A 12,182-nucleotide genomic window follows, 5' to 3' on the forward strand; every position below is an offset into this window, starting at 1 on the left:
ACAAAAACATAGCTGATTATATACATTATACCAAAATATTTTGATATTTCCTTAAATTGATGCGCATACGCAAAAATATCTCGTGTGCATCTTTACTACGAACTCGTTTATTCAAAACTGGTTATAATAAGCAACTGTCACACGATTCTCTACCATTTTATTCGTTAAATTTCGCACTTTCGTACCGTGATTCTCATTAATTAGTCAATTTTATAAGTCTACTTTTGATTACTGTAATATTTTTGAATACCGAATAATAATCGTAATAACAATAATATTCGTATTTAGATATCTTTATGTAGTATGAATTGAGCCTATAGCCTATATAGGCTACATATATTTATTGAACTTACGTTGAGCCAGCGATTTTGTTTTTGCTTTTGAAATATAAAAGAGCACACTATCTATTATAACAAAATCATATTATTCTTTTGTTTTGTTTATTTTTATCATGAATTCATTTGTTTATAATGTATTAATGCTATGTCAATGTAATCATTATTTAGTTGATAACATTCCAATTGTATGTGTATCTTTTATGTTAAATAACATACTATGCTCATATTATTTCACACTTGTTGTGGCACAAATAACCACTTTCGGGAACGTTGTTTTTTGAGATTAATTTATTAAGGGTTGTCTAATACTTGATTGTTCCTTTTCCTCTTTTAACTTAATTTTATAATATAGCTTTTATCTGGATTGATTTTACTTAAACGTTTTTATTTGAAAAAACTTTCAGAGATCCGGCTTACTTAGCTATTTTGGAAAGTTTATGCTAAGATAATATTTATATAAATATAGAAATCTTTAATTATAAATTCTTATATTGAAACAGATTAAAATTTATATTATTCTAATAAAGAAAAATTACCTAAAAAAATACGTGAAATCCCCATTTATTACCCGTCAACAGTCAGAGGAGCGATCGACGCCGTCCGTGAGCGCAGAAAACTTGTCGTCGCGGGGCGAGTCTTTCGCAACCCCGCCTGCGGCGCACGCGCCGGCCGCCCTCACGCCGCTGCCGCAGCCGCCCGCACACGCGCCCCACGCGCCGCACCACGCCGTGCCGCCGGAGAAGCGACGCAGGAAGAACTCGGCGGTGCCCCGCGAGGATATAGAGCTGCCCTACCGGCACTACGAGGTATCGAGACTCGTTACATCGCTCATAATGAATCATTAATCGAATCCCAAATATAACTCAAATATCACACGCCAGGGACACGTGAAGGCCAACACGGGCAAGGGCGGGTCGACGGGGTCGGGCTCGGAGCCGTCGACGCCGCCGCCGGCGCACCTGGGCCGCGCCACGCGCTCGCCCGCGCACACGCCGCTCGTGAAGCAGGAGCCGGACTCGCCGTACGCGGCGCCGCACACGCCGCACGCGCCGCTCGCCGCGCACCCGCCGCACCACGCGCCCTACGACCAGACTCATCTGCCGGTCAGTCTCCCGTGTCTCTTGCGACGACTGATGGCATACTGGGATACTGGAGTTCTTTTCAGAGATATACAACCGATCTCACATTTGAAATGCGAAATTGAAAACAATGTTTTATAATGTTTTGTGTCTGCTTTTTGCTTAGTTTGTTTAGCATTTACAATATTTTTTTCAATCAAATTTAATTAAAACATTTATTTGCATCTCGACTCGAGGTACATTATATATATATAACACATACATAAATTCATAAAATCGTTACTTAACTTTTTTTATAGGTGAAGTCGGGATATTATGACGAATATTTATTCAAGAATATTTTGTGCAAAAATTAAAAATGAGAAGTGTACAAAATATAAATAAACCATTGTGAAATTTTCAGAGTATGGGAGTCAATGAAATGGCTTCTATGTTGACGCAACACCCAATGAGCAACGATTGCAACGATAGCGAGCCTATAATGCAACCACACCCGGACCAGACAGACACCATAGATGGTGAGTCCTTATTCCTTTAAAAATGACGATCACCAAAGAAACTACAACAAAATAATTATTTCTAATAGAAAATGTTGTTATTTGTAATTATGTTATAAATTTAAAAAAAAATTGTTAAATTAGTTATCCTAAAGCTTTAAAGAGTATTTAGATAAGAAATATATATTTTCGGTAGTACATACTTTTAGATAGTATATCTTTTAATAAAATAACAAATTCCTATATATTTAATTTATAATAAAATAGGTTTATAATTTTTTCATAAAACTTAAATTTAAGTACAGGAATATTTATTTAAAAATCTCGTTTTTGAATGATTATATATTTATAAGTCTTCGTTGGTGATCGTAATAAAATGTGATATAAAATTGCCGTGTTTTTTCAAATTGAGATCAGCCCGTTATTCCGTTATTTCGATTAAAAATATTATTTATGACTATCTTACGGTAATGTCACATGTCACAGTAGCACTTAATTCATTTTTGTGCTTAATATATTTTTAACAACTTCCTCAATATACAAACGGGACGGTTTTTTTTACATTTTTAATGTACGTAATTTACGTGAATGGAGGGCTCCTCTCAGTGCTTATTTAATTTGTTAATTTTTATTTGCTTAAGGTTTTATAATTATAAAGGAAGGTTTAATATATTCCCATATGAATCCCGGGTTAAGCATTCCTAGATAATTATATGAGTAACTCATCTTCATGCATGCGCATACGACCTCGGCATGATATGTAATGTGGCTTTATCATTTCGACTAATTTGCACAGATCATACATTAAATGCTTTTTACTTTCTTTTCCTTTAATGCTTTTACGATATTTTTCTATTTTATGAAGAAATCGGTGTGAAATGGTTTATCAAATGATATGATTTGGCGCCCCCGGTGGGACGTAGGTGTTGTAAATAATACTTGCGAGATATGTATAAGCGTTTAGTTATGTAAAAATGTTGGCATGTCAAATTGGGTGTAGAGGTCACAGAGCGTTAAATCGGAGTGTGCTAGATGTAGTTGTTTGTCGACGTACATAAAAGGTCGTTACGTTTGAAACTAGCATGTCAGATTGAAAATATCACCAGTCAAGCAGTTACGTATCTTACAGGTGAAAAATATGCCGACGAAAACGATATACCCCAGGAACAATTTGGCCACAATATAGCAAATATTGAAAACATAGTAAAAACTTTTAAAATAGCACTTAATCATAAACCATATAGTGGCTCCATGCCCTGTAAAATATGCGGTAAAAATGTTAGCAATATAAAGAAACACATGAAATCTCATAATCCAGAACAGCATAAGTGCCCTTTGTGTCCGATCATTTTAACGCGTGCCGACAATTTAAAAAGGCATTTGAGAATGAAACATTGTTCCGTCTTAGGTCCAAACAATCTTTCCAATATACAAACGAAATGTTAGATAAATTCTCTTAGATAGAAAATTTAAGATTACATCTAGACAAACCAAAAATTTCGTGTAATGCAATCTTATCTTACAGACTTTTTTTAATTTAATGTACATTTTTGATTTCGTGAAAATGTATTAATATTATCTCTTAATTAATTGGTCTCAAGATTAGAATTAGAAGAAAATACCTTAATCTTTTAAATCTGCTATCGATGCTAGAAATTATTTTACTTCGAGGATACAACGAACAATATTTTTTTTAGTTTTAATAGTACTATTTTGTTCTATCGGAAACGGACATTTCTATGGTATGATTTCTGTCCATAACGAACTAAACTATATGTTAATAAATCATAACTAACTAAAGTGCGCTTACTCAATGATTCTAACAGTTACCTAAATACTAATAAGTATTAATTAGAATTAAGGTGTGGTGTGTTTATTTTATTTAACATTAACAAAATAAAATATATATTTTCTTGATCAAGAGTCATCAATGTATTTTTAATATGAAATACTTCACTCGTTCAATTGTCTCAAGATTGTTACATCTAGGTATAAATTAATTTTTGTACTCATTACTATAATAAAGCAATACTCATTTTTATTGTATATGGTTCACAATTATATTATTATTTATTCTGTTCCTCGGAACTTCATCCATCATCTCTCTTAACTATAATAATAAGTATATTCATTCACATGGGATTTAATATTATAATGAAGGAAGAATATTAATGCAACTATTACAGATCAATGTCTAGGTAGAAGTTAGAATTAATCAACAAACATTTGTTTTTAAATTTAGAAAAATATTAAAAAGCAGGATCAGTTATTAATAGTTGAAGTTTTAATTTATTATAATTTGTGTATTTGATTTACAAAAACTAAATAAAAATCAAATAGCCAAATATACATTTATTTATTTATTAAACAAACAATTAGTTTTTTGTTAACTGTACTATTGAGGTACAAAAGTTCCTTACAAAACCTTAACACAGATAATAATCGTTTCAATTTAAGTTTCAAAAGTAGAATATAGTAAATTTTGAAACGAATTAAACATAAAAATATTAAATAAGACAGCGAAAGTATATTTTTTTAAATCAAACCTACCTAAACATTAATCAAATTAATGAATATTACTAGTTCCATTTGAAATTGATATTCATTTTTAATCCTTAGTATAAATATCCTCTTGAAGATAGAAAATGATATTTTAGGTTTTTGTTCACGTAAATGTTTTAAATTGTTACTAATATTTGATTATGTATTACAGTTATATTGTGTACCTACTGTAAATGTAAATAGGCCGGATATCATTTTTTTTATAATTAAGGTATACGGGTTTTGCTTTTTACACGGTAAACGTTTTTCAACATTATGTTCATGAAATGAAATCCGGTCCATAATAATTATACACACCAAACCACGTATATGATCTCTTATTGTTCCTTTTGTAATTTTAAGGAAACTACTTGTCAGGTGTGTACAAGACTGATCTTTGCTTATGTATTTTAGGAACCGTAATTTTTAAAAATAATTTATTTTCATTAATTCGAATTATACTTAATTTTGTATGTAAGTCTATCGTTACTGTGTGTTAGTTGCAAATATATTCCTTTATTTTTAACCTCTTTTCTTTTCATTTTCATCCTCCTTCCATGCTTTCTTTATTTATGGTAGACCTATATCTCAAACTACTGCATTCTGTATACAGCCTTGGTGACAGTAATAAACGATATCACGTGCAAATGTATTAACACTGACGAATAACAAACACCATTTCTTCAATCATTGATTCATTTCTGCATGGATCTCTTATTAAAACTATCATTACTCGAAATTATTTTGGTTACAATAATTTTTAACTAAATACTTTACTAAACGCTTTTGATAGTGCTAGGAAAAGCATAAATAGCATAGCATTAACAAATTTGTATCAAAGCTTTTTCAATAGTGCTAATATGTTACAAAGTCTTTTGAGAAAACAGTAGAACTTGGATAATATTCGGTCGCCGGTACTAACGAAATATATAACCGTCACATGTTTATAGAAATAATTAAATACCTTTTAATAACACGTTATCTTTAATTTTTTTCTCAATTCAAATTCTGCTGTTTAAATCGGACTACTTAAAAATGTTATATTATAAAACTGACATATTCCAAAAGATATTACAGAAGCTATCCGAATATAGCTATAAAAATCCCTGGATTAAAAAAGGACTTTTCTGTAAAATGGCCTATTCATAAAACGATGTCAAATATTGAAATAACCATTGTAAGACGCGTAGAATACGCCATTTTAAAGAGACGGCCCCGACCAAAGCCACCGAAGGCGACACCGGCCGAGTAGAGTAGGGCGGGGTTGTGAGCGCAGGAGTGACGGCTCGCTGGTTGCAGGCTCGAAGGGCTGGCACATGCGGCTGACGTTCGAGCGCGTGGCGGGCGCGCTCAACCTGCACCGCTGCAAGCTGTGCGGGAAGGTGGTGACGCACATCCGCAACCACTATCACGTGCACTTCCCGGGCCGGTTCGAGTGCCCGCTGTGCCGCGCCACGTACACGCGCTCGGACAACCTGCGCACGCACTGCAAGTTCAAGCACCCCGCGTACAACCCCGACACGCGCAAGTTCGAGTCCGCGGCCGGCGCGCCGCCGCACGCGCCGCACGCGCCGCTGTTCGCCAACAACGTGCACCTGGACGCCGGCTTCGACTGATTGTCCATGTACTGGCTCGGCCTCGACGCTCTGTGAGCGCGCCCAGCCAGCTCTCTCGCCTCCGAACGTTTTCCTATTTAGGATTAAGCTGAAGTGCTATTACTTAAGCGGGCCTTAAATTGAGTTCTTAACACTCGTTTTAGTATTGTCTCGGTTGTGCATTTGACTTGCCCCAGTGTGACCTTGTATATGATTCCGCGTAAGGAAGTACTATGTAGACTATTCCGTTACGGGGTATACCTTCGAGCTGACGTCTCCGTTACGACGACTCGAAGCGTATATTATATGAATAGGTAAGCAAATTTTTTTCTATACCAATCGCTATACGGGAACGGGCAAAAGCAATAATATGATGTTAATTTTATTACCATATTATTTTTTATATTGTATCGATAGAAATCTTAAGCTATTTAAATATACACTATGTCGAGTAGCGGTGCGACCGCGAAATGATGCTGGCTATTAACGGTTGCCCTCGGGCGGGCCCACATTGTCTTGTTATATTTATTCATTAGATAGGAAATTATGAGTTTCCTGTAGCTAATTATATTTATGTTATATTATTATCCTATGATTGGTGCGGAACGACAACAGAATGGATCGATAAGGACTGGCAAGAGATTGTGATCTGTCGTTGGTCAACGACATATAAATATTGACTGAATCTCAGTGTAGATGCATTTGTAACTCTATGAGGCCTTTGCAAGATGGATAATTATTAAGGATTTGTGATGTATTAACGGATAGCGCCTAAGGAAACATACGAAAAGATTTTTATACTAGACTAGTTGATCTATTTACGGAGATTGTTTTTTTTTTATACTTAGATATATTCTATTGTCTGATTTAATATAATTTTATATTTATATAACTATGTAATATGATTTATTAGTGTTGTTTGTTTTTATTGATTCATGATATAGTAACTTTGATTTCGTTTATCGAGTTGAGTTGAGTTGTCGACTAGAAGTAATAATACTTGCAATGTTAACATGTTTTATTATTTTATCGTTGGTAGGTTTAGTTTTGGTAAGTCGTGATCGGTGCTGGAGGTCCAAGACCTCTTTCAATTACTTTAAGGTAGGGAGGAACGATTCGAGGTTGCGCATTTAGTAACTAATATTGGCATTCTACAATTGGGACTAACCTAGCGTTTATGTATGTATTTTTCAATTTAAGATTTAAGATTGTTACATTTTTAGCTAAACACTTAGAGTGGTACGGTAACTGAAATGTGATAAAATGGAATGGTGCTAGAACCAAGAGTGTTAACACGCTACGATTCGACTCCTATTGTAATATTAATGTTTTAATGATTAGTTACTTTGCATTAACGTAAGGCGTCTAGCATCCGGCTGAGGTCGCATCTGTGTTCAACGGGTACTAAGCATACGTCTCGGCGTATAGATACACACTTAGAGATTACAGTATCACTCGAGATTTTTATCTTAATTTTTTCGGACCTCTTAAAATTTACTAATGTATCTAGATTGTTAAGTCGCCGATTGTATAAATCAGATCTTATTTCTACCAAAAACATTGAATGTTTGTTGACGGTGAGAAATGACCGCATCCAAATAGTGACCGTGATCGTTTCACATATTTTCTAAGTTGGCATTAGTGCTGTTTAGTAGCTGTGAACATGCAATTCACTTGTGCAATTTTTTAAAAATAGTCATAACTCGTACCTAGATTATACATTTTGTCTATTGAATATAGGGGCCCACTTGAAATGTAAGCACTAAGCTCCTTTGTTCCTCTACTGATAAATCTTATACTACCAAACGTTTCTTCCACAAAGATTTATATTTAATTTTAAGTATATTAAAGATTTTTATATCGACCGTTCTTTAATAATGTGGGCGCTTATTATTTGATGACATTTCATACTCAGTGCAATATTACTAGTTATTTAATAACGTAACCAAACTAAAGCATATTTTAAAGTAATTAATGTCTTTGAAAGAGAGTAACTACCAATTTGTATTTACATAAGTAAAGTGCTAATTTCTACTTCTACATAGCGAAACGAAGTTTGGGTTACGGCAATGTACAGGTTTTATAGCTGGTAATATTAATATTTAGCTTGTTTACCTCTGCCAATCGTAATAGTTATGTACTGTTTATTAATTTATTATCGCGCAAGTTAAAGTCTATTGTTGAATAGATCATAGCTATCCGGTATCCGGTACGGGTTCCATTGCCCAGTAGGAACCAGTGGAGTTTAAGAATCGCTTCATCTAATCTTGAACGCATTTTTGTACATTATTATCAATCGAGACCAATTTTTAAAATATTGAATTTGCTATAGCAAATCAACTAGTAACATAGAATCTTATTTTAGATATTTTAGGTTAGGATACTATGATAGTGTCTGGCCAAAATATTTTGGAGTATCACATCATTTGGCTCAGAAAATATCTCCCTTTGATCTCTTTTCAGCTTTCAGAAAGTGTGCAACTTAATAATAATTATACGGTGACCACGTAATTGAACTTAATGAAAGCTAACTTTATGCCATATGGAATTTACACATAAGGTTAACGAATTACTAAATTTAGTCTTATGAAAATGAGGTCTTGAGGACCTAGTCACTTATTTGGCCTGAAATAAATATTCCAATTTATTGTATATTATTAAAATTTACCTATAACGTCACGAATGTGATTTTATCATTTGGAATCAATGGAGTGCAGGATGAGCTCTATGGTTATTTTCAGGATAGCAATGGTCTAGTTATGTTTTATTTTGTTTCTTCTTTGTAACATTAGCCAATTTGTTATAGTGTCGTATATCACAATAGTTAATACTAATAGGGTCGGGGGTGTCAAATCGTACCTTAACAGCTGTTTATCAGTCTTGTTATATTTTTACATGAAAATTTTATGAACGATATGTTGTTTATGATTATATTGATTAATGTCTTGGTTTGATGCCTCCGTTAAAAGTTTAATTTAAATAATTTTGTTTTATGCAAGCAGTTAATGCAATTTTTATTTCACATTGTTTGATGTTATGTAATGCAATTTTAACATGTTGCAAACTCCTGCATTTATCTGTTGTATTTATTACTAATTTTTACATTAAATTGTGGTATGTTACAATCCGTGTAGTTTCAGTTGTGCGTTTTACACGCTCCACCCCATTTGCAAATTGTTATGTACCGTTTAAGTACGAATGCACGGCCTTCATGCAGCCTGAACACTCGCAGTCTATGTGTACGTATACAGCAATGCTTCTAGTTGAAAACCCACACTTTCATCGAAATTACATTAATGGTGCATGACAGTGGATGGCATAGTGCAACTGAAAGTATTGTTGAAAGCCGTGGACCGTTAATTGTTACAGTAAGTTTAGTACTTATATGCATTTCGTATATATCCTAAGTGTGGCAACATTATAGATGTTCATTGTTAGAAAATTTTCGGTGCCGTCCACATAACTTTGCAAAGCGATCTATGTGATTTTTTACACAACAAAGCATCGTTGAAACTAATTTAATTCAAATTAAGTTCCTCAATAAACTTTAAAAACATAAAACTCTCGACTTACTAAGCCAGCTACGAGAGGAGTATTGAAAACATCGCATTGCAAATTATTGGCGGTCGGGTGGGCTAGTGGGTAGTGGGTAGTGGGTAGTGGAGTGCAGAGAGTGACGCGCGGCGCGTGTCGTTGCAGAGCGCGCGCACGCGGCGCCGCAGTACTCGTACCACAGCATGTTCGTGGCGGCGGCCGAGAGCGCGGCGCTGTGGCGCTGCAAGTCGTGCGGCAAGGAGGTGTCCAACCGCTGGCACCACTTCCACTCGCACACGGCGCAGCGCTCGCTGTGTCCGTACTGCCCCGCGACCTACAGCCGCATCGACACGCTGCGCTCGCACCTGCGCCTCAAGCACGCCGCGCTGCTGCTCAAGCACTAGACGCGCCGCACGAACGCCCCCGACCCCGCGCCGGCGCCCGCCGACCCGACGCCGACTTTATTTCTTGTTATACGTAGTTTTGTCATTATATTGACGCCATTTACATTTATCTTCGTGTACGTAGATAATAATTTATGGCACGTTTTCGTGCATTATTTATTGTTCTTTAATTGTGTATGGTAAATGTTGTCACTTACAGGGTAAAATTATCGTGGGTAGATATTTTGGATGAAATGTGAGCGTCATTTACGCCGTTGATGAAACGGAGATTTTAAAATTTAGCCCGATGCTCTTACCTATGTACTCAATGTCGCATAAAAATATTCAGTATTAATTGTCTGTGAATAGAATTAGACCTAAACTCTTTCTAAGACTAAATAAAGTTAATAAATATTTACTTTATGCATATGTCTAGTTTAAAGCTGATAACTTTTATTTATATGTTTACCGAACACATATTACAAATGATAATGATTTCATAAACTGTTTAAATTCATATCCTTTGGCACAAAGCACATCCGATTTTAATGAAGAAATTATTACTGAATAATATTTTGTATGTTAAAGATAAGATGGTGGAAACGTAACGTGTAAGACTGAATTGGCAACAGCTTGTGATTGCGGATAGGATTGAGGAAACATGGTCTGTAAATAAATATTATATATTGTAAATCTAAATTAGCTAAACTTTAATATTTAATCTCGGCTCTAAATTCGTGTTCAAAATTGAAATACGCTAAACATTTGATCGTATCGAGCCATTAAATCAATTCTAAGTATATTATTTTATTCCTAAATTATATTTTTGTATAAATATTAGCATTGAAAATTGCATTATATTAAGTGTTTAGGTACTAGCTTATAATGGTCCAATGTCGTACGAATAGGTATGTATGTATAGATGATGTGTGTAAATTATCGTGCTTAAAATTATGTGTCATTTTCATTCTGTAAATATTGACAATTTCTGAATCTCCAATTCTATGATATTCAATATAATCGTATATAAATAACTTATATTTAGACGCATAATACATTATAAGAAAATTGACGTATTACAACATCTATTGACAATTTTTAAAAAAATACGTACAAAACATTGATAATTCTGCAATGTCTTGTTTATGATCTCAATACTGACCTTATTTGTCCTTTTTTAAGTAATTCTGATAATGGAATAATATAATTATATTCATAAATGTTAGTGAAACATAAATGATAACGTTACTGCATTAATGTTGTAAATAATTTTATTAAATGTAAATACTGAATTAGAGTTTCATTCTTTTTCATGGTTCTTATTAAATAATAAAATTATGTTTAAAAAATTGAATAATTTATTGCACAAATAGGCACACGATATAACATCTCTAATGTCTAATTAGAATAACTCGATAAAAATTGCACATTGTTGAGTATTATCACAAAATTATGGTAATTATATTCATATTCATTTTATTACACGAATCAATAAAAAAAATAAGCTTATAATTATAAAAGAAATATTACACTTAATCACGTTTTAAAACAATGTATTTTTTATGACACGAAAAAGCTTGCTTTTTTAACAAATAAATAAATACACATATATATATATTGGAACCACGCTGTAAACGGATATTACTTACAGTATTATTTTTTCAAGCTGAAACTATAAACTAGAAGCTCATTTACATACATAGGTAATGAATATTGCATTATACGCATGAAAACTAAATAATAAAAATGTTATACTAATTTGACACGCTAAACCATAATACACTCAAAGTCACATATTATCCATAACTAAGAAAGCAAGTATTGAACAATAGGTATTACTAATGTACTAATGCGATATAACAGACATTACTACGTGTTTACTATGAATTAAACATGGCGGTTTATGGCAAGTTTAATTCCCTAACTAAAATAATATACCGAACAAGCATCACCTACAAATCCATCTTGCATCTATGCGTTGAAGTTCACAACCATAAAATATGTATTTAATAATTAGTGAATAACATCAACTTTATAAATACTTACCGTCTAAGAACAGTATATTAGAAACTGTATCACAGGGACTTATCTTAAACTATAAAGTAACAAGCAAAAATAGAGTAAAGTGTGTTTCCATGAAAATAATTGGCAATTGATTTGTTTGAAAATCTTTAGAAAATCACTAATAATTAGAAGACATAGTTATCTATCTCAG

General features: G+C 33.6%; 1 protein-coding gene across 7 annotated transcripts in view; it reads left to right on the forward strand.

Moving 5' to 3' along the window:
• Nucleotides 1-11,259, forward strand: part of LOC113393095 (sex determination protein fruitless) — a 70,507-nt gene extending 59,248 nt beyond the window's left edge. For 5 of the 7 annotated variants that reach the window (XM_026629797.2, XM_026629798.2, XM_026629799.2 and 2 more), the window contains 4 exons: nucleotides 917-1,144; nucleotides 1,220-1,441; nucleotides 1,821-1,935; nucleotides 5,755-9,175. In XM_026629797.2, the coding sequence (XP_026485582.1) occupies nucleotides 917-1,144; nucleotides 1,220-1,441; nucleotides 1,821-1,935; nucleotides 5,755-6,071 (882 nt within the window). In that variant the 3' untranslated portion in view covers nucleotides 6,072-9,175. Of the gene's footprint in view, nucleotides 1-916; nucleotides 1,145-1,219; nucleotides 1,442-1,820; nucleotides 1,936-3,043; nucleotides 4,982-5,754; nucleotides 9,176-9,749 lie in introns of those variants that run through there. The other 2 variants (XM_026629801.2, XM_026629796.2) reach the window with 2 other exon arrangements.
• The last annotated feature ends 923 nt before the right edge of the window (nucleotides 11,260-12,182 follow it).

This window comes from Vanessa tameamea, chromosome 12 (genome assembly GCF_037043105.1).
Source record: "Vanessa tameamea isolate UH-Manoa-2023 chromosome 12, ilVanTame1 primary haplotype, whole genome shotgun sequence".
In the NCBI taxonomy this organism is placed as follows: domain Eukaryota; kingdom Metazoa; phylum Arthropoda; class Insecta; order Lepidoptera; family Nymphalidae; genus Vanessa; species Vanessa tameamea.